Source organism: Ursus maritimus, unplaced genomic scaffold (genome assembly GCF_017311325.1).
Source record: "Ursus maritimus isolate PB19 unplaced genomic scaffold, ASM1731132v1 scaffold_1, whole genome shotgun sequence".
Taxonomy (NCBI): Eukaryota; Metazoa; Chordata; class Mammalia; order Carnivora; family Ursidae; genus Ursus; species Ursus maritimus.
The window spans coordinates 67950405-67974374 of NW_024423343.1; the positions used below are offsets into that span (position 1 = coordinate 67950405).

Consider the following 23970-nt stretch of genomic DNA (forward strand, 5'->3'; position numbering starts at 1 on the left):
AACACAACCTTAATTTCAACACATTATGGAGCTACACTATTCAAGACAACATATTGGCTTTGAAATATAGACAAATAGATGATGAAACAGAATAGATTCTGGAAATACAGTCATATATATAAGGACAATGGATTTTCAATAAAGGTGCAAATGCAAAGGTAGAGAATAAATAATCTTTTCAATACATGTTGCTGCAAGAGTTGGATATCCACATGGAAAGAATGTTTTAAAATCTGAACAGGATTCACACCTTACATCATATATAAAAAATTCAAAATGGTTCACAGACATAAATGTAAAACTTAAAACTATAAAACTTCAAGAAGAAAATCTAGAGGAAAACATAAGAGAATATCTTTGTGATCTTGGGTTGGCAGAGATTTCTTAGATATCACACCAAAGTATAATTTATAACAAAAATTTTGTAAATTAGACTTCAAAATTTAAAACTCTGCTTTTCAAAAAACACTAACAGTAAAAAAAATTAATATCTGCAAATTACATACTTGATAAAGGAGTTGCACCTAGATGATATAAAGAACTCTTAAATAAAACAGCCCAGTAAAAAACTGGACAACAGATGTGAATAAAGACCTCACTAAAAGAGATATATGGATGGCAAATACGCACATGAAATGATGTTTAACATCGTTAGTCACTAAGGAAGTGTGTGAACTAGAACCACAATCAGATACTACTACCTATTAAAATGGCTAAAATTAAAAAGATTAACCATACCAAGTGTTGGCAGGGATGTGGAGGAACTTGAACTCTCATACACTGGTAGGAGTGTAAAATGGTACAACCACTTTGGAAAACAGTTTGACAGTTTTTTTTAGAAAGTTAAACATATATCTACTCTATGATCCAGCCATTCCACTCTTAGGTGTTTTCCCAAAAGAAATGAAACATGTACATAATGTTCACTGCTGCTTTATTTATAATAGCCCCAAACTAGAAAACACCAAAATAGCTGTAAACAGGCAAATAGATAAATGAAGTGTGGTATATCGATCCAATGAAATACTACTGAGCAATAAAAGGGAATGAACTATTGATACACACTTAGAAGAATCTCAAAATACTTACAGTATTAAAGCCAGACAAAAAAGACTACGACTGTATGATTCCATTCATTAAACATTCTAGAAAATAAAAACTAATGTATAATGGCAGCACACCAGTGGTTGCTTGGAGAATGGGGAAGAATAAAAAAAAGAGGGACTACCAAGGGGCCTAAATAAACTTGGGAAGTGATGGATGTTCACCATCATGATTGTAGTGCTAGTTCTGCAAGCGTATACATGTCAAAACTTATCAAATTACGTATTTTATGTATGTATAGTTTAATGCATGCCACTTACATCTCAATAAAGCTAATAAAAGCAAAAGAAAAAGCTTATAAATATTCCTATTCTAAATTCTTATAACTCAAAGAATATTGTAAAGTTACTTGATGCCTTCTGTGACCATGTACTGTCTCTTGTGATAATTTTCAAATACAGTGACTACAAAATAAAACTCTATTGTAAGCATAAAATAGAAAAAGGCTTACAAATAGTATAGATAATATGATTTGGTGTAGCAGCTCAGCAAACTCATGTATCAGAATCAAAAACAGCATTCATTCAGAAACGTTTTAAATTAAATTTTTAACGTTAATTAAAATGTTTTAAGAGCAGCTTTCCTATCTTTCAAAAAAAAAAATCTGACTCCACCTACAATGTGATTGCATTATAGCACCTGTGTTTACACACACACACACACACACACACACACACACACACACTGCAGTTTGCAAACTTCATATCTCATAATTTGCAGTTTCAAAGATAATTAATTCTAAAAGTTGTTAGAGAAATATTCTGGTCAAAGGACACAAATCTAGCTTAGGGATGCTTCATCAAGACTCAAAAACTCACCGTAACTTTATGAATTTAGAGACTAAGTTTTAATCTTTCAGATTAAAATACTTAAGTGCTATATGATTTTACAAAACACTTTTAAATCCTCTCATTTTTTATTGAACCTTAAAACAATGAAGTAGTTAGAGAGGTATAATCGTATTTCTACTGAACAGATAGGCAAATAAACACAGATCATTTAAATAATTGTGCAAGCTACAAGTCAGGAGGCACATTCAGGTCCAATCCACTTTCTGCTATAGTGCATCTTTTCAATTATCACAAATGCTACCTGCCTACGCAGTGAAAATTATTATGACTTACTGCTCAAAGTCATCTGCACAGGCAGCCCTGAGCCCACCACCATGAACAAAAATTGACCATCTGTACTGGTCATTCCTATAAATTCAGTATATAAAAAAAATGACAATGCCTATCAACAATCTGATAAAAACCCCTCCCCTAAATTAAAATACTGGTAAGGGCAATAGGTATTCTGGAATCAGAAGAATAAATATGAGGTTATATCACTGCCTTACTGCACAAAGCTAAGACTCTTGTGAATTGGGGCTTCTTATATCCATGGTACTGATTACTGTGAGTATTTAAATGACAGAACATTAGATACTGCACTTAGTACGGTGCCTGGCACACAGCTGCTACTACTCTTCCTACTACTTTTAACAATACACTTTTTACATTTAAGTTTTTGATGTCTGTCAAAAAAACAGTAATTCTAACATCACTAATATATACATATATATATATACATATATATGCTTTAGAAAGAAACACTAAATTTAGATATAAAAAGGATAATACTTTGTCTTTCCTTGAGTTTCACTTATAAGCATGCCTGTTAGGTATGCAGTTTAAAAAACAACAACAACAAAGTCAGCACATTTTCTTCACAGTATATACAGACATACAGAATGCCTGAAACTGGTTCTGAATCTGTACACTTGCAAAAATTCTGGCTACTGGTTTTTAAAAACTAATCTAATTTTCTTTAAATAACTTTGAATAAGTAAATCATTCATATGACAGTACACAGTGTTGGTAACAGATCTTAATGTTTATAAAAAATTAAGTCAAGATAAACTTAAAATGAGCTTATTGTTTCCATCGTACTAAATATGTAAAAATCACCTGTGATCACGAAATAAAGTTTCAAAGAAGTTTACTTCTTCACTATAATTCTAAGGGTTTTATTTCAAATAAGCAATGTCACTGAAAATACTAAAGAAAAAAAATTACACCTAAACTTGTAATATGCTTCCATAATCCATATAATTTTAGGACCTACAGCTGCTTCTAAATAGTATCACAGCCTTTTTACATTCCTGTTTTTCATCAATATTCCAATATTCCATAAAATATTCAAATACAAACAATGTTATATTAACAACAGTGACCTGCTTTAATTCAACATAGTATTTATTATAAGTCCTAGCTGCAGCAATCAGACAAGCAAGATACAAAATTAACCTGTTCCATTTCTATATAGCGTTAATGATCTGTCAGAAAGAGAAATTAAGAATCCCACTTACAATTGCACCAAAAGAATAAAATGCCTAAAAATAAATTTAACCAAGGAAATGAAAAACCAGTACTCTAAAAACTATAAGACACTGATAAAAGAAACTGAAGATGACACATGGAAATGGGAAGATATTCCATGTTTATGGACTGGAAGAATTAATACTGTTAAAAAGTCCATAGTATCCAAAGCAATCTACAGATTCAATGCAATCCCTATCAAAATGCCAATGGTATTTTTCATAGAACTGGAACACATAATCCTGAAATTTGTAGGGAACCACACAAACCCTGAATAGCCACAGCAATCTTGAGAAAGAACAAAAAAGATGGAGGGATCAGGCAACCTGAGTGCAAACAATACTACAAAGCTATAATAGTCAAAAGAGTATGGTACTGGCACTAAAAGAGACACAAAGATCAATGGAATAGAACAAAGAGCCCAGAAATAAACCCACAGTTATACAATCAATCTACAACAAAGAAGGCAAGAATATACAATGGAAAAAGTTCAGTCTCTTCAATAAATGGTACTGGGGAAAGTGGACAACTACATACAGAAGAATGAAACAAGACCACTTTTTTTACACCATATGCAAAAATAAACTCAAAATAGATTAAAGATCACAAACCGTAAAGCTCCTATAAGAAAACACAGGCGGTAAGCTTTTGAACATCCATATAAGCAGTATTTTTTTTTGGATGTCTCCTCAGGCAAGGGCAACAAAAGCAAAAATAAACAAATGGGATTACATCAAAATAAAAAGCTTTTGCACCGCAAAGGAAACCATCAAAAACAAAAAGGCAACCTACTGATTGGGAGAAGATATTTACAAATGATATAAATGAAAAGGGGTTAATATCCAAAATATATAAAGAATGCACACAACTCAATATCAAAAAACAATCTAATTTAAAAAATGGGCAGGGGCACTTGGGTGGCTCAGTTGGTTAAAAGTCTGCCTTTGGCACAGGTCATGATCCTGGGGTTCTGGGATCAAACCCCACATAGGGCTCCCTGCTCAGCATGGAGTCTGCTTCTCCTTCTCCCTCTGCCCCTCCTTGCTGCTTGTGCATTCTCTCTCTCTCAAATAAACAAATATGTTTTAAAAAATGGGCAGAGGTCATGAATAGACATTTTTCCAAAGAAAACATACAGATGGCCAATAGACACATGAAAAGATGCTCAACATCACTAATCATTAGGGAAATGTAAATCAAAACCATCTCACACGTGTCAGAATGGCTATGATGAAAAAGACAATAAATAACACATTGGCAAGGATGTGGAGGAAAGAGTACCCTTATGTATTGTTGGTGGGAATGTAAACTGGTACGGCTAGTATGAAAAACAGTATGGAGTTCCTCAAAAAATTAAAAATACAATTACCATATGATCCAGCCATTCCACTTTTGAGTATGTATCCGAAGAAAACAAAAACACTAATTAAAAAAGATATATGCATCCTAATGTTCACTGCAGCATTATTTACAATAGCCAAGATACGGATATCAAGCTAAGCATCCACTGACAGATGAATGGATAAAGATGTGGTATAAATACGATGGAATATTACTCAACCATAAAAAAAGAATCAAATCTTGCCATTTGCAACAACATGGATGGAGCTAGAGGGTATTATGCTAAGTGAAATAAGTCAGAGAAAGACAAATACCACACATCTCACTTACACGTGGAATCTAAAAACAAAACAAATAAAACAAAACAGAAACAGACTCCTAGAGAACAATCTGGTGGTTTCTAGGGAAGAGAGGTAGAGGGAGAATGGGCAAAATAGTTGAAGGAGATTAAAAGGTACAAACTTCCAGTTATAAAATAAGATGTAGGGATGCAATGTACAGCACAGTGAATACAGCTAATAACAGCATGACAACTTTGGTGACAGATGGTAACTAGATCATGTCATAACGTAAAGAAATGTTAAATCGCTATGTTGTACATCTGAAATTAATATAATGTTGTATGTCGACTACAAAAAAAAAAAAAGCCATGACCCTGCTTAAATTTAACCATTGTCTGACAAGGAAGGCACTATGGAAGAACTTAAAACGTACAATTTTGCCAGCTGATATAAAAAAGTCCTAAATTAGGGGCGCTTGGGTGGCACAGCGGTTAGGCGTCTGCCTTCGGCTCAGGGCGTGATCCCGGCGTTATGGGATCGAGCCCCACATCAGGCTCTTCTGCTGTGAGCCTGCTTCTTCCTCTCCCACTCCCCCTGCTTGTGTTCTCTCTCTCTCTCTCTCTCTCTCTCTCTCTCTCTCTCTCTCTCTCGCTGGCTGTCTCTATCTCTGTCGAATAAATAAATAAAAAATCTTAAAAAAAAAAAAGTCCTAAATTAGCATATGAAAAGTAATCTACAGATGGCTATGTACAATTCAGAGAAGTCAAGTGAATAAAAGGTGAAAACTATCTGTACTTACAAACCTAAATTGAGCTAAGCAAAGCCTTTTGAATGTTCTACCATAATTCAACATTAAAATAGGCCTCTGGGCTTGTTTTGGTCTCATATAATAAGTTCACAATAAGGCTGTCATTATCTACTACTCCTAACACCATTTTGGAGGTCTGTTACCTAACATTACTTCAAATAATCACATAATCCTGCAAAGAAAGTACTACTGCGCCTACAGTGTAAGTGAGGAAGCTGAGGCTCAAAGAAGTTAACCATTGTGCCCACGGCAATCAAGGTAATTGGTGAAGCCTAAATTTAAAGTTGCCAATTTGTAGTAAATATCTTTTTGAAAACATTAATAAAGGAAATGACCTAAGTGTATATCATTAGAGGACTGGTTAAGTAAGTCATGGTTCATCCGTAAAAGGGAATAGCAAACAATCCTTAAAGAAAAATGAGGTAGCTTTTTATGTACTAAATATGGGATGGGACGATATCCAGGAAATACTATTAAGTATGTACATTCCACTGTCCAATATGGTAGCCATTGGCTACATGCAGCTGTTTAAACTAAAATTATTAAAATTAAATTAAAAATTTAGTTCTTACGTCATACCACCCATATTTCAAGGGCTCAACAGCCACATGTGGCTAGTGGCTACCATAGTGGGCACCTGAATACAACATATTTCTTTGTTCACAGAAAGTTCTACTGGACAGCACCAATACAGAATATCTCTGGAAGGACAGAAACTGGTAACAGTGGTTGTTTCCAGAGAAGGAGACAGAAATGGTAAGGACACTTATTCAACATATATACACAGTTCTGTTAACATGTCATACTATACCTATTTAAAAACACCTTGTTTTGTTCTCAAACTCCTTGATTTATGCTAATTAGAAGCATAAAAGGCTCAGAAGTTCTGAGGCATAACCTATAGAGATTAAGGGACAGAAAACATCTCTCCAAGATTTCCTAGAAATACTCCTGACCACTACCTTAACTTCATTAAGCATTTGTCTATTCATAATACTATTTGGGATACCACCCAAAAAACTGCAGAGTTCCTATTTCAGAGGAATTAAAGAAACAGGGACAGAAAAAAAATCAGAAAGAAAAGTATTACAGAACATTAAAGAGAGGCTGTGGTCAAAAGGCCCAGGGGAAAACTCAATTCTTTTGGGAAGGAAGGTACAGGTCACACTGTCACATCTATTTCTCGTCTCCCTTTTTCACACTGCTGTTTAATGCTCTACAGAGGATCACTTGAAAGCGAGTCTTTCAGTTCTACTCTGAAATCGTATTTTTTTCCTTCAAAAGCTGTAAGTTAATTACTATATGCCTCAATCTTTTCACCTGTGAGATGGAAACCTGTTGCTTAATCCATGTTATTTACTAACTACTACTACTACTATTACTAACTACTGGACATTTTTGCCTAGGAGAGGAATAACAGTCAAACCTGAGAATAAAAAAGGCAATCATCAGGTAATCCTAAATAACAAACAACAAAACACTTGAATTGATACTTTTTTCTCATTGGGAGATAGCTCAGGAAGGTTGAAGGGCCTCGGGATAATGCTAATGTATGAAAATATACCCTGGAAGAAAAATAGAACAGGAACAAGATCCCAAACATCCACTTTCTTACACATTGACACTGCATTGTCATTCTCTTTTCCTCTTCCATGGATCTCAGCCACCATTCAGATCTAGTCTAGTCCCAGAATGCGGCCTGTCATCGTTGCCCTATATATACCACGTTTCTTCAATGAGTTTGGATTAGATATCTGTACCAAGGGCAGTGGGAAAGCCATGCCGGTGTCCACAAAGCGACAAAGGCATGAATTTGTCCCCACACAAATTGGGGACCAGAGAGGGACTCCATAATCTAATCATATCCACAAGCATTCAAAGAAGTCAACTTTTTTTTTAAAGATTTTATTTATTTGAGAGAGAGAGAGAGAGAAAGAGAGCATGAGCAGGGGGAGTGGCAGGCTCCCCACTGAGCAAGGAGCCCGAGGCAGGACTCGATTCCAGGACCCTGGGATCATGACCTGAACTGAAGGCAGACGCTTAACTGACTGAGTCACCGAGGCGCCACTCAAAGAAGTAAACTTAGTAAAGAAAATATCCTGCAAAACATAAGACCAAGCAAGGAAGATGTGGCATAGTGAGGCGAAACGTATGACATTTCTTTCCAGAAATGTGTATCTCCAAATTACTAAACAAATTTTAGAATGCAAGAATTACCAATAAGTAATTTAAATCCTAAAAAAATTATAGGGCAGATGTTAAAATCATTTCATACAATTGCTACATGTAGAAATCTATGTGACCTTAGACTACCATGCATTTATTTAAGGGAGGGAGACAATGAGTTTATATTAATGGGAAATGAGTTTATTATTAATGGGAAAGTGCAAAGAAACTTGCCAGTGTATGCCAGCTCCACAGCCCATGGGCAATGAGTATCGCCTGTCTGTGCCAGTCAGATCACCAACCAACGATACCGTGCAGGCCATTAAAGAAGCCGTTAATACTCTGGTTTAAAACCAATCTCAGCACAGGCCAGAGCAGCAGATTAAGCAGAACTTTACATCAGTGGTAGGTCTTCCAAGTTCTCTTGATGCCACAGAATTCATAAGTGGGATCAGTATGTTCTAAAAAAACATGGTACTGCAAAAGGAAAAAAAGGTTCCACAGCATCAAGCCGTGTAATACTTGAAACCTCATCATCAAAGTGACAGTTTTCAAGTGCCATTTATGATGCCCTAGTCTGGAAACATCCCAGCTAACCCATCTGATCAACAATTTCACAGATGGAAGCACTTGATGGCTAATTGGCAAGTCTATTATTCAAATAGAACAGCTCTCTGTACCACTTCCTTCATTATTACAAGTCAAGGTACAACAAGACTGGTCATTCAAATTAGCTTAATAAGAGAAGCCTCTTTCCAAAAATAATTTTTTAAATGAAACAATTTATTTTGGCAGTTAGTTTAGAGTACTAATCAATTTCTGAATAGTAAGGAAAATATTTTATAAACTGAAGGACTAAGGTACATAAACCTTCTTTAAAAAGTTGTACTATTTCTATCCTCTACTTTTATCAATATATCAAGGTATATATTACATGTTATCATAGAGAATAAAATGAAATATTCACTCATTCGTTAAATATTCTTAAAACATGAAACTAGAATGATATATCACAACAAAGAAAAACCCTCTCAAATATTTTTATGTTTCTTAAAAATTTAAAAAGCAAGCATCTGGGGTGGCTGGGTGGCTCAGTCAGTTAAGCATCCGACTGTTGATTTCAGCTCAGGTCATGATCTCAGGATGGTGGGATGGAGCCCCGTGTGGGCTCTGCGCTCAGCGGGGAGTCTGCTTGAGATTCTCTCTCTCCCTCTCCCTCCATCCCTTCCCACCACCACATGCAAGAACACGGATGCATTCTCTCTCGCTCAAAAATTAATAAATAATTTTTAAAAATAAAAAGCAAGCTTCTTACTCTTTACCTACATTTTGCGATAAAAATTTCCAGACTATTTAAGGTTTTTTAATTTATGAAGTAGCCAGTGACAACACTGTAAGATCATCTACCTGAGAAAATGTTGATGTAGAATAGCCCTTGGCATCAGAAAAACTCTGTTCCAACTATAGCTTCACTTTTTAGTTCTGTGACTCAAGCCTACAATACAGGAGTAATTATCCCTACTCACATAGGATTGTTGTGAGGATTAAATGAGATTAAGTTCATAGAACACCTCAAAACATGGGAGGCACTCAGCATTAGTCCATTGGGCTCTCATCCTCTCCCCCACCCAACTCCTATGAATTCTAGGGGAATCCTGGTACAACTGTCAAAATATGTGGGTTCTCTTTATGGACCCAGGCATTTGCCCCAGATCCCACTAACAAATTATACTCCCTATTCAGACTATCTCCCTATACTGCTACAAAAATGCTACAATACTCCTACAATGTTCACAGCCCTCCAGGAAACCCCTAAGGAAGAGTCTTCTTGAAAGACTGAACTATAAAATACTCAAAGATCTCATCTAGGCTCTAAAACAGAAATTAGGGGGGGAAATGGGAAGGAAATAGTAGCCAGAAACTGTGGAACCAGGTTCAAACTAAAGTAAAATCAAAATTATCTCCCTATAGTGATATGGCTATTTAATGGTAACAAAAATGTATTCTACTAGATAATAAAATAAGCCATTCCCATTTAGTAAAAGAAGACCTTTTCTATAAAACAGAAAGGGGTGCTTTTCCAAAATCAGGTTTTGTTGTTTCATCTACTTCTGATAAGCATTTTGCTTTCGATTACTTAGGCTCTGGTGTTTAGAACACTAAGAGAATAAAGAACTAATCAACAGAGAGCTACCACAGGCAGGTAAGAATGTACACGGGTAAAAAGAAGGAAAATATACATAGGAATAAGAGAAAAGTAGAACTACCAAAATCATTAATTTATTCTTTATTGTCCCTAAGCCTTCCCATGGTGCTCCATACAGGCACGCAGTGTCCTGGCAGGAAGAGCCTGAGAAATCACCAGCAACAGCTTGAAAAGCAGCACTGGGAGGCTGCTCAGGGGAGACCGTTGCCCTGTTCTGGTGGCAAGCTTCCGGGGCACTCAACCCAGATAATATCCCACAAAGAACCACCTTGACTATGTGTTGTGGGAGAGAACACTGACCACGTCTGCTCAGATTTTAGATAAGTATGATATCTAGAGTACTGTCCAAATGATAATATGATATGAAAAATTATAAGTTACGTTACAAAAGTTTAAGACAGGAAACCCAAAGATCAATGTACCAAATAAGCAATGTAGCCAGTAAACCAAATTCGTAATACAATGTAGAAGGTAAGGAAGGAAAGAAACAGACTGGATTTTCAAGATTGTAATATCCCACACATTTGGCATATTGAGATTATATTACAATACCTCAGTTTCTTTACTAGATAGAGGTATCTTCTTTCTCATCCCATATATCTTTTCTACCAAAACCAGTATCAAATGTCATAGATCCATCATACACTTGACTTCAAATTTAAAATCTTAATGTTTCATTTTTCCTCATAATTTTGATCTTCTATTTCATCAGAATGTGATTAATTCTGGAAGATAATCTCACTGTAATTGAAAATAACTGCTCCCCTTATATTCTAAAGAATTCAAACAAAACCATTTATGGTAATTTCATATCAAAATAGAAATTTAACATTCACAAGTGTCAAAGATCTTTCCCCTTGAAAGACCACTCACTAGAATGTTCAAACAAAATGACAGAGAGTAACTATATGCATCCACCAGGAATTTGTTTTCCTTTCACTTGAGAACTCTCAAGAGTAGATTTCAGACCTCTCCAGAGCACCACGTTTTTCATGGAGTTTAATATCTATTCAGAAGAATTACATTACAATGACAACTAGAAAGAGTGTGCTCTAATTAGCTTGCTATTGACCTGACCTTTCTTAATTTTCTACAGTAGAAACATCAGCTCAAGTACATGAATAGAATAATTAGGAACTATACTTTTAAAAATAATAAAATTATTACATGACAAGTGTAGCAAATGAAAAAAATTAAAGGCATCTTGTATTTTTGCTTTGTTTCTAAAGCAAAATCACTATTTATTTGTAGTTAAGCAAAGAAATAAAACAATTACAATTTCTTGACCCTTCCCTACTCTTAATAGGCAGAAAAAGGGCCAAATTAATCTACCAATGTTTAGAAAGGCTCTTTGTAAATGTTCAGAGGATCACATAAGGATGGATAACTCAAAGAATCAAAGAGAAAAAAGGTAACCAGAAGCATTCATCGGTATATAAAAATTGTCAATACAAACACATTAAAGTGCTCAAGGAACATAATCATAAAAAGCCTTTTGTAAATGCCTGCTCATTTTCATGCTACTGCACCTTTTAGTAAATAAAGGTCGTATTTCAAATGTGACAGGTGTAAAGATTAATTGTACACATTAACCTGTGTTGGCTCAAGCTACACCAGAATCTCTCTGGCAGATAAATATACAGTAAAAAGAAAACATTATAATCTGTAACTTATCTTAAAACAGTATTGTAGTAGCTTCTTGTCTCTGCTTCCATTCTTTCCATCTTACGTCTCATCTCCAGAGTACGAAATTCTTTAGAAATGTTTGCTAAGCACAACTCCTTTGCTCAAAAATCTATAATGATTCCCAACTCACTTGGAAGAGAATCTTCTATAAGGCCCTACATAGTTTAGCCTCTGGCAACCTCTCTAGAGTTTTATGAAATACCTAACTAAAGCATGAAAAAAAAGTACTGAAAAATAAATTAAAATGCATTTCTGATTTTGTTTTACTTGGTGACTTTTTTAAAAAGTACTAAAGGAAAATGTTATTTAATGGTACTCACGGACTTGTTCTTTTGCTTAGTTGTTTGTCCATTTGTTTATTAAAAAGAGAGAACATTATATGTGAAGTAAAAGTTCCTTTTGCCTCCCTCCCTTCTCATGAATTTGTGTGTGTTTATCTAGGCCTATGGCAGTCACTAGCTACATATAACAATAAATTTAAATAAAATTAAAAATTCAGTTCCTCAGTCACACAAGGTAGACACAATCCATGGACTCAACAGCTACATGTGGCTTTTAAATTTAAATTAATAGAAGTTAAAATTAAATAAAATTTAAAATTCAATTCTTCAGTTGTTCTACTCACATTTCAAGTGCTTACTAGCCAACCACATACGGCTAGTGGCTACTGTGTTGGAATCAATATAGAGTATTTCCATCACTGCAGAAAGTTCTATTGGACAGTGCTGCTGCAGAACTTGTTAATACTTTTACTCAAGAGTTATATACCCTTTAAAAAGTGTCATGTTTTTAGAATTAACATTAATGCTTTCATATTGTATATCTCTCTACAACCTGAATTTTTCTCTTAATATGTTTAAAAGCCTAAGAATCTGGTCCATTTTAACTGCAGTATAATATTCCATCATTACACATTTTCGCCACAGATAGACATTTAAGTATTCCCCAATTTTTCGATCGTGTAAATAATGTCATAATAAGTATCCTTAAACATGTGTCCTGATACACATGTGTAAGAATTTCTCTAAAGTGAATAAATGGAATTGTTGAGTCACAGAAGTTAGGGCATTTTCAACTTTACTAGATATTGTCAAATTCATTTCCAAAGTGACTACAATCATTTCTATTCCATACACAGTGTGTTCATTCAACATATATTTATGGTCTTCTATTTGCCAGGTAATGTTCTAAGCACCGAGATATAATCCTTAACCAATTCCCACACCCATTTTCCACACCCACACCCAGCCTACAGAAAAAAAGCTTATGTGAAAATTTTTGCTTTCCAAAATCTTCATTAACACTTAAAAAAACAGGCTTTTGTTTTAGAAAAAAAATCTAATACTTGTTTTAATTTTCCTTCTCTGACAGATATCGAGGTTGAGTATCTCTTCCTACACTTGCTGGCAGTTTTTCTACGAACTGCCATTTCATGTTCTTTCTTCTATGTGGTTGTCTTTTTTTGTCTGATTGATTTGTGGTTCTGCTAAATGTGTTGCAGATGACTGTGTTACAAACATCTTCTCTCCTTCTATTGCTTGTCTGTTAAATTTGTTTCTACTGTCTTTGTTGGGACAAGAGTTAGTAATATACTGAAGCCGTCAAATTAGCAATTTTTTTAGTTTTGCTTTCCTATTTTGAGGTCATACAGACAAAATTAAAAAAAAAATTTGGGGGGCAATCTTCTGTGTGCCTGATACATTCACAGGTTAGTTTATTTAATCCTTTTAAGAAACATCTAAGGTAAGTATTAATCTCATTTTAAAGATACGGTAATTGAAATTTTTATTGTAGTAAAATATACACAACGTAAAATTTATCATTGAACCATTTTTAAGTATACAGTTCTGTGGCATTAAGTACATTTACGCATTCACATTGTTGTGCAACAAATACCATTATCCATTTCCAGAATTTTTTGTCTTCCTAAATTGAAACCCTGTAACCATTAAACACTAACCCACTCCACTACTTCCTCCAACCCGTGGAAACAACCATTCTACTTTCTGTCTCTATGAATCTGACTACTCTAGTACTTCATATAAGTGCAATCATTCAATATTTGTCCTTTTGTGACTGGCTCATTTCACTTAGCATCAAGTCTTCAAGGTTCATCCATGTTGTATCAGATGTCAGGTTTTTCCTTCTATTTTAAGGTTAAATAGTATTCCATAGCATGTACATATCACATTGTTTATCCATTCATCTATCAGTATAACACAAGTTGCTTCTACTTTTTGGCTATTGTGAATAATGCTGCTATGAACATTGGTGTACAAATATCTATTTCAGTCCCAGCTTTCAATTTTGGGGGATATATACAATGAGAAATAGAATTACTACATCATGTGGTACTTTTATGCTTAATTTTTTGAGGAACCACCATACTGTTTTCCACAGAGGTTACATAATTTTACATTCCTACCAGCAATGCACAGGGTTCTAACTTCTCTATATCCTAATCAACTGTGATTTCCTAGTTTTTTTTTTTGAATAGTCATCCTAATTGGTGTGCTTTCCAAAATTATAAAGTTTGATTTTCACAGTCACACCTTCAATCCATGTGCTATGTATTTTTGTATATAAAATAAGGCAGGAATCTAGTATTAGTTTTCCCTTCATATAGAAAGCCACTTGTTCCAGCATCATCTAATGAACAGCTCAGCTCTCTCCTTCCTCGCTAATTTCTAATACAATCTCACAAATCAAGTTCCCATATATGCATGAGTCTATTTCTGGGCTTCCTACTTGATTACACTGATCTATCTATATACCAATATTACACTACTTGAGTCATATGACATTAAAATTTATTTTGATAATTGGTAGAGCAAGTTTCTTTTTCCTTTCTAAGAATTTCTTTGCTATTCTTGGATTATTTTTTCTTACATGAATTTTAGAATCAATTTTCTAATTCCGTGAAAATTCCAGTTGATGTTTTTACTGGAACTCCACTGAATTTATGATTAAATTGGAGAACTGGCATTTGATATTAAGACTCCTCATCTCTGAAAATGGTATTATTTCCTCATTTACTCCAGGCATTTTTTTTCCATTCCTATGTTAAGTGAATCCTTTCTATAAAACATCAGACCAAAACCCAAAAGACAAATAACTGAGAGAACATTTCTACTCAAAGACCCAGGGAAACAGAAAAATGATTATTAGTTATGTATACAAAATCCACATACTGTAGGGATTTGGGAGTTATAACAATAAAACAGAACACATCCAATTCAGGAAGTTATTATTATTATTTTTTAATCAAGCCACCTGAAATACTCCCTCAAAATGTAGCTTACATCTCACCACTTTCAGAAAGCCTCCTCTGATCATTCATCTATAGTATTTTCCCCTTTTTTTGCACCTGGAAATTACTATGTTTGTATCAGAAAGATACAAACTGATAACTTATATGCAACACAGATCTGCATATGTGCTTAGTTTGGTTTACATCATGTTTATTAAAACAAAAACCAGAGACAAAAACAATTAGGACATTTCACACAAAAATCACAGAATCTCTGACTTGAAGCTATGTCATTCTCTCTCAGGGACCCAGCTAACAAAAATTCTATCTCCACGCTTTCTTGATTATCAGGGCAGGCATATCATACTGATTTTTAAAGCTTTCACATAAAAATGACCTATTAATTTCCAACTCACATTCCACTGGTCAAAGTAAAATCATGGTCAAGCTAACTTAAAAAATGATAGAGAAATAAAATCCTACTATGTGCCTGAAAGGTTGTAAATCAGAAGTTATTTCATATAATTGATGACTCTGCCTTCAATCTTTTTCCTTCTATCTATTCTGCAAACTACCACTAGAATTAGTTTACAAAAATACGGATTGAATCAGGGCGCCTGGGTGGCTCAGTCAGTTAAGGGTATCTTGGTTTCGGCTCAAGTCATGATCTCAAGATTATGAGATCAAGCCCACGTTGGGTTCTGTGTTCAGTACAGAATCTGCTCAAGATTCTCTCTCCCTCCCCCTCTGCCACCCTCCCTGCACACGCATGCATTCTCTCTCAAATATTTTTTTTTAAAGGCACACAGATTGAATTATCTCATAACTGTTAAAAAAAAAAACTTCATGAAACTATAATGCCTATGGGGGAAAAAAAGTAAAAATCACTAGGAATGGCATTCAGTCCTTTGACAATCTACTCCAAATTCATCCACCAGCTTCTTTCTTTGTTATTTTCCCTTACATCACCTATTCTCCAACCTTTTGAAAATGTCTTACCACATATTCCAAAATTTAGCTCAAACATCATCTCCTCAATCCAGTCTTATTTACTTTTATTGTGGAAAAAGAAACCCTACATCCACTATACTTTCAAATCACACTATTTATAATGAACATTAGTATCCACTCAAAATTGGTGTGTTTCTACTAGAATATAACATACTGTGCTCCCTTGCAGCACATATACTAAAATCGGAACAATACAGAGTAGAATGTAACATACCTAGGTTAAGTAACAATGTTCTTAGAAAATCAAAATACTGGCCTACCAAATTCAAATACAATACAAGCCAACAGATGCTACTGACATTTCATTTAAGAATTCATTTACTTTTCTTCTTCTTCTTCTTCTCCTTTTTTTAAGATTTATTTATTCCGGAAAGAAAGAGCACATGCACAGGGAAGGGCAGAGGGAGAGAATCTCAAGCCGACTCCTCACTGAGCATGGAGCAGGAGGCAGGGCTCCACCTCTTGACCCATGAGATCTCCACCAATGAGATCACGATCTGAGCGGAAACCAAGAGTCAGACGCTTAGAAGATTGAGCCACTCAGGCACTGTGAGAATTCATTTATTTTTTAAGCTTACCTTAAAAGCTTACCTTGGCTGTTTCTAAAGCTAAAATGCACCCAGAGACTTAAACTAAAACTTCTAGAGGCTGGACATTATGTCTTGGCTATGCCCATCTCTTGGGTTTTATCTTCACAGATTTTGGAAAGTTTAGTTGCCAAGACCTAAGTTGGGATAGTTATAAAAATAATCAAGTAGCCAAACCACAGCAGTAAATGCTTTTAATATATCATCTCATGTCTTATAGTAATTTCAAGTTCACAAACACTTTAGCAAATAAAAAAATAATTTGAAATTTAAAGCTACTAGTTAACAAATTTTAATACTCGTAATAAAACATCTGTTTGTGGGGCTCCTGGGTGGCTCAGTCTGTTAAGCATCTGCCTTCAGCTCAGGTCATGATCTCAGGATCCTGGGATTGAGCCCCATATCAGGCTTCCTGCTCAGCGGGGAGTCTGTTTTTCCCTCTCCCTGTGTGTGCACACCTGTGCGCTCTCTCTCTCTCTCTCTCAGAAAAATAAATAAATAAATAAATCTTTTTAAAAAATCTGTTTGTTTCTACTTCAAACTACTAATAAGTTTATAGTGGGGATGCCCGGGTGGCTCAGTCAGTTAAGCATCTGCCTTTGGCTCAGGTCAGGATCCCAGGACCCTGGGATTGAGTCCCACATCGGGCTCCTTGATCAGAGGAGAGCCTGCTTCTTCCTCTGCTGGCTGCTCCCCCTGCTTGTGGTGTCTCTCTCTCTCTGATGAATGAATAAATACATAAAATCTTAAAAAAAAGAGTTTATAATGAAGCATGGGATTGTGGATAGATTTAATGATGTTAGCCTATCCTGTTCAAGAATTAACATTTAAAAATGTAATGTTTAAAAAAATAAATCTTCAAATTATTTTTGTAGGTATAGACACAATAATGAAGAACTAGGAAAAAAGTACCACGGTAAAGCTAATGGAAGAGAAAAGTTTTAATCATGACATTGTGAACAGTATTAAAATATCAAAGTCCAGGATACTTGGGTGGTTTAGTTGGTTAAGCATCTGCCTTCGGCTCAGGTCATGATCTCAGGGTCCTGGGATCGAGTCCTGCATTGGGCCACCTGCTCAGCAGAGAGTCTGCTTCTCCCTCTGCCTGCTGCTTCCCCTGCTTGTGCTCGCTCTCTATCTCTGACAAATAAATAAAATCTTCAAAGAAATATATTAAAGTCCAGTGAAAAGGGAACCATAGGTAAGCCAATATATTTGGCAATTTGAGCAAAAGTTATGGAAGAGGAGGCCAGTATATAACCTCACAAGAGTCAAAGATAAGGAAGTGTAATCCGTGAGTATAAGCTATTATTTCAAGAATTCTAGAAATAAATAGAAGAAAGGCTTAGTGGCAGGGTACAGTGAAGTTTTGTTGTTTTTTGGATACAGACAAACATTTTTGTATGCAGAGAAAGGGGTCAGTGCAGATGAGCAAGGTTTCAAGAGAGGATGGGATCAGAGAATAAGTGGAAGGATTAGCCATGGAGAAGAAAGAAATCACTTTATTTCAGAGAAAGTTCAGAGTTATTAGAATAAAGACCCCTGTTCTGTTTGTATCCTCATGCTTTCAAAGGACCATCTGCAAACTTACCAGCAAGTATCCTAACCCCTATATATAAGGACATTCTAACTTTTCCATTAAATGGTAAGATAGTAACATTATCCATTTATTTTTGGAGGGATAAAATAGCTTGTGTCTCCTTTTCCACTTTTACTGGCTGCTATGCATTAGTGAATGGAAAGAGTAGCTATTAACTCAAATATTTTTTACTTTATTAAAAATAAACAATACACAACACTTTATTCCTGTATATTAAAAAATACATTTAACATTTGTTGCAAAAGTAGCATCTTAAATCTAGAACAAAAGAAAAATAAAAATTTTTTAAAAGATTTTCATTTATTTATTTTTGGAGAGACAGAGCACGAGTGTGAGTTGGGGGAAAAGCAGAGGGAAAAGGACAAGCAGACTCTGCACTGAGCGCAGAGCCCAATGCAGGGCTTGATCCCATGACCATGAGATCATGACCTGAGCCAAAACCAAGAGTCAGATGCTTAACAGACTGAGCCACCCAGGCACCCCAATAGTAAAATAAAATTTTAAGAAAAAAAATTAATCACTGAACACTAGTATTTGACAAAGGAGATACGACAGAAATAAGCACCCCACAAATTATCACATTGAGTCTGCCATCTAATTGGGAAGATGAAACACATACTTGAAATAACAGATTCTCAAACAACATATTTTTAACTTCAAATAAGAATACAGAGGATACATGAGGTGATTAAACTACCAGAAGCCAAGAAGAGGTTACTGAACCAAACTTAAGTTTTTCGCTTACTACAAAGGTTTGCTGTGGTCACTGACATATGATGTAGCTCAATTTACGGTCAGTAAAACTATATTTCACATCCAGCAATTTCCCAGCATGGATTTCTAGCATGGTTATATAATTTATTGCATCTAATGCTTAAGAAAAGGTACTCTGGTTTTTAAATTTGATGCAATTTTCTTTAAGAATTCCAATAAGACAATATCACTGCCTATATTTTGCAGGTAAATTTGCAGCACCTACATACCACCTCAGCTCACTTCTAACGTTTTGATATGCCTTAACATTGTTATTGCTAACTTCAAAATAAATGAGGGAATTCTAGAACCTATCTAGAAGCCTTACGAAAGTATGGAAACAGCTTTGGAAAGGTCAAGTTCTGAGAGGCTTAAGCCCCTTTTTTTTTTTTTAAGATTTTTTTTATAGAGAGAGCAAGCAAGAGCGAGAGCGCATGCGCACATGTGGGGCAAGGGCAGAGGGAGAGAGAAAATCTCAAGCAAACTCCGCACACAGCTCAGAGCCCGATGCACAGCTCAGTCTCAAGCCCCTGAGATCATGATCTCATCCAAAATTAAAAGCTGGACACTTAACCGACTGAGCCACCCAGGCGCCCCAAGGCTTATTAGGTTTCTTAAGAGAATGGATTACACAGATCTTACAAAAAAAAAGAATCATAAAGAAATAGGCTGATAGTAAAGGAACATGAGAAATAGTCAACACTAACAAAAGTAAAAATAACTGAAAAAAAAAAGGAAAAATAACTGAAGTCTATACAAGGATGCAACACAGAATCACGAAATGATTCCAACTTTCTAAAAGGAAAAGGTTTATTAGTAGAAGCCATGAGACAGACCTACTTAAGAAATCCTTATGAAAGTGCCTCCACATTGAAAATACCATAAAATCACCAACAAAACCGTCTCTTTCACAAAATATACACTAATTTAAATGAAGGAAAAAAAACTGACCACGATATGAAAATGAGGGAAAACTGGTAGCTAAAAGGGTTATAAAAGTAGGTTATAAAAATATTCCCAAATTTGGTCATAAAACATTGTTAAATAAAAGTCTCAGGAAAGGAACAACACATAGATATCACTTTCGTAAATGGAGGACCGGAAAGATAATCAGTGTAGAACTCAAAAAAGGCAAAAATTTCTGCTTTACCTAAAGCAGAATAAATACTCTGAGATCAAAAAAATCTATCTATAAGCCATCTGCCCAACAGCAAAAAATAAGATAGATGATAATATTAAAACTGAAAACAAATTTAATCTTAATAAGAATGTAAAAGAAACCATACAAACCAAATTTAAAGAAAAAAAGAGATATTACATATCATTTCAGCCATGTATCATAACTACCAGAAGGAATTCATCAGTATTAAAACTGTACATACAAACATTCTGTGGGTCAGTTTTCTGGATCTTGCCAAGAATATGCCATGTTTACTTTTTCATGTGTTACTTCTAAGATCTATATTGTAAACCCAGAAATAAGATATTTTGAGTCCTTTTTTTTTAAATTAAAAGGCAAGTTTGAGAATCTTACGTATCCCCAAATTTTAAATAAAAAAAAATAGAGAAAATTCTTATTCCTAGGAGAAAGTGAAATAAAATAATAGAAAATGTTCCCCACATGTTATTTAGTGTTGCAATACAACAACCAGCAATAAGGTAAGCTTCTTACCATAAGATTATCTGTGAGATGATTTTCTTGGGAGTGATTTCTTTCTCTTTGGATAACTAGAGAAAGACATGTAGTTTACAAACAAAGAAATACTGAAAGTCTATATACTAACCTGGCCCAGTCCAGGCATACCTCCTCCAAGTCTAAGAAGTCTGTCCATATTTCTAGAAAACAGAAACAAAGGAAAACGTTCCTAAGCACAAAAGTGTTTACTCAATTGCTATCTATATAATTCACCTTCAGTCACTCAGTATGTCAAAAATATTGGTGGTAATTACAACACAACATCAGACTTCCTGTTAATTAACACCACATATTAATTCAAGAAGCTGTCTTCCATGCTAATTAACAGACCTTACTTTACTGCTTTGGTTTTGGGTTATCCCCGGTTTTAAAGACAAGCAATCTCAGCATACTTTCAAAACTTTGCTATCATTAAGTTAATTATATTTTCTCATTGTTATCTAATAAAGTACCTGAATGAGGAAAAAGTGCCTGAAATGCTTATCATATGTATGATTGAATTTCCTTCAATTTGTTCAGAGTGTACAAATAAAAATCCTCACTTTTAAATTAAATTTTAACATCCTCATTAGTAAGTTCTGCGCTAATTAACTTACAGCTTGTCAGTTATCATCAAAACTACATGTGAAAGACATTGTGAGCAGATTATGGATCTCTGAATTAGCATCAAAGGCTTTTTTAAAATGAACTCATTATACTAAAAGAAATATTATAAAGTAAACATTAAATGCATTAAGATAGTGTTCTAGAACCTACACAGATATTTTGCCTTATTTCAGATGTTATGGAGATATACACCTTTTTCATTAAGGAAATTCAGCTGTTCTTCTCAATGATAATTTTAGAGTTAATCAATACAAAGAAGATTAACTTTAAAGTATCAATCTGATTTGGTTTTTATGTCTAGAATAACTATAGAAGACATTCTTATAAGCTTGAAAAACTCAGAAGAAATCAAAGGAAAGAAATAGCAAGGGTATCAATATGACCTCAACTACACAAAAAAGTGTAATCAAATTCTAAAAAATTACTATCAGTACAACTAAATAAGAGTGACAATGAAGCATTTCTTCTACTTGAAAATTGCTACTGTGCCTTAAAATTCCTTTTCTACATGTATGCTTTAGAAAATGGTATTACTACAATTTATAAATTCTAAATTAAATGCTAATGAATTAGTCATTTGTTCATACTGTTTTACTAGTTAGAACTGCTACACAAACTAAAAATAATGTACTCATGATCATTACATTACAGCCTAATCATGTTTGTTGGATCCTGCTAACAATTTACTCTTATATTTAACACTGTTAATATCGCAACCTTTGTCCAAGTCCACAAATAGAAAAATGCACAAATGACACAGCCATGGAATCTTCAAAAAGTGAACACACTCCCATAACCACGACCTAGATGAAACAACACTATGGGCACCGAAGAACACTTCTCATGCCCCCTTTCCGGTCCCTACCACCGTGCAAAGATAGAATTTCAACTTTTAATGGCATAGATTAGTTCTGCTATTTTTGAATTTTATATAAACAACAATTTATAAACAACTTTATATCAACAAGTCCGTGAGATTCACAATGGATAAATTCATTTTAAAATGTGAAAGGTACATAAGAAAACTTGCTAGTCCAGAAAAAGTTTCTACTTTATAACCTTCACACACGCTAATAGCAGCATTTACAAACATAATCTCCATCAAATTCTCATTAAAATTCCTCAACTCAAATATACCATTCAATACATGGCACTTTTTAATGGCTAGAAGCAGAGGGGCAAAACCTGAATAGTTTAAAATATTGAAGACATTTCTCTAGAATGTATTACCAAAGGAAAAAAAATTCTTTTGGACCATTTCAAGCTTATAAACTTAAAGAACAAATAGAAAAAACTAAAAACATACAGTATACTTTAGAAATTATATATATATTCCAGGCCAAAGTCGATTCCCAGCTGTGTTCAGTTCATCTATTCCCTCAGTGTTGTTTCTTATGATTTTACACAGACTCCAGATGCTGTGAATATACATGAGCAATGTGGGGAGCAGAGGGAAAGAAAATCTGGCAGGTCAAATTTGTGTTTTTAGTAAAATTAGATATCTCAGCAAACAGGAAAAAATATTTAACAAACTAAAACATTTTAGATAACATAATGAGATTTAATAAAAATACTAACATTTGGAAATGAAATATATCAGTAAATGTTCTATATCACACTACTTTTTTTAAAAGTTTACAGAAAGCAAATAGGAACAAAAGTGCTAGTTATCTAAATGACTTTCATGAGCTCTTAAATCTGGATATCTATCACATATTTATAATTCGTATGTGTTTAAAAAATGATACATTTTCATAACATCTTTATATCATATCCTGAAAGAATAGGTGAAAGTTATGTACATTCTTAATTCTCACCTGGTCAGTAACTACAACTCTTGAGGTGTTAAGCTTCAATTCGTTGAATTTGACAAATTTCTTCTCAACTCAAGCTCTTGCTAATACTGGCAGGTATAACTTTTCCCAAGTATTTTTTTTCTCTCTCTCCTAAAAAAAAGTAAATAAAATAAGATACAGTTACTTTGAGAACTATGGAGGAAGATTTACCACAAGCTTTAAATGAAGCAAAATTCCTAAAAGCGGAATAGAAATCAAAACTGATTTTAATCACCATTTCCAGAAGAATATGGAAAGAAATAGCATCCCAGGGAGCTATAGAACAGAGGATTACCCCATATACAAATTTTGTTTTTAAGTTTCTTTTTTGAGCAATTCTAATTATATGTAAGAATTGACATTTTATGACTTTTAGTCTTTCTAGAGGTGTTTCCAAGAACAAAGAGAAAATTTACTCATATTTTTAAACAGAACATTCTATTTTGCAATTACAGTTCCATTTATTACAAATCCATGATATATTGGAACCTTAGTGATGTTATTTTTCCTGTATTTGAAAGTTTGCTATTTCATTATCATAGGAATTAGTTCATCATTTCTTAATCAATTATTCCCAACTATGCCAAAAAGACTAAAATAACAAGAAAATGGAAGAATAAGAATTACTCGAAATGATGCAATAGTGAAATACATTATTGCTATTGCTTCATCCTTCAGTT

General features: G+C 34.3%; 1 protein-coding gene across 2 annotated transcripts in view; it reads right to left on the reverse strand.

Annotated features, from left to right (window-relative positions):
* PSMD14 (proteasome 26S subunit, non-ATPase 14) overlaps positions 1-23970 on the reverse strand; it is a 99887-nt gene that overhangs the window by 69851 nt on the left and 6066 nt on the right. For both annotated transcript variants that reach the window (XM_040644571.1, XM_040644570.1), the window contains exons 2-3: positions 23273-23401; positions 20938-20989 (exon numbers count right to left, since the gene is read on the reverse strand). In XM_040644571.1, coding sequence (XP_040500505.1) covers positions 20938-20985 — 48 coding nt within the window. In that variant the 5' untranslated portion in view covers positions 20986-20989; positions 23273-23401. The remainder of the gene's footprint in view (positions 1-20937; positions 20990-23272; positions 23402-23970) is intronic.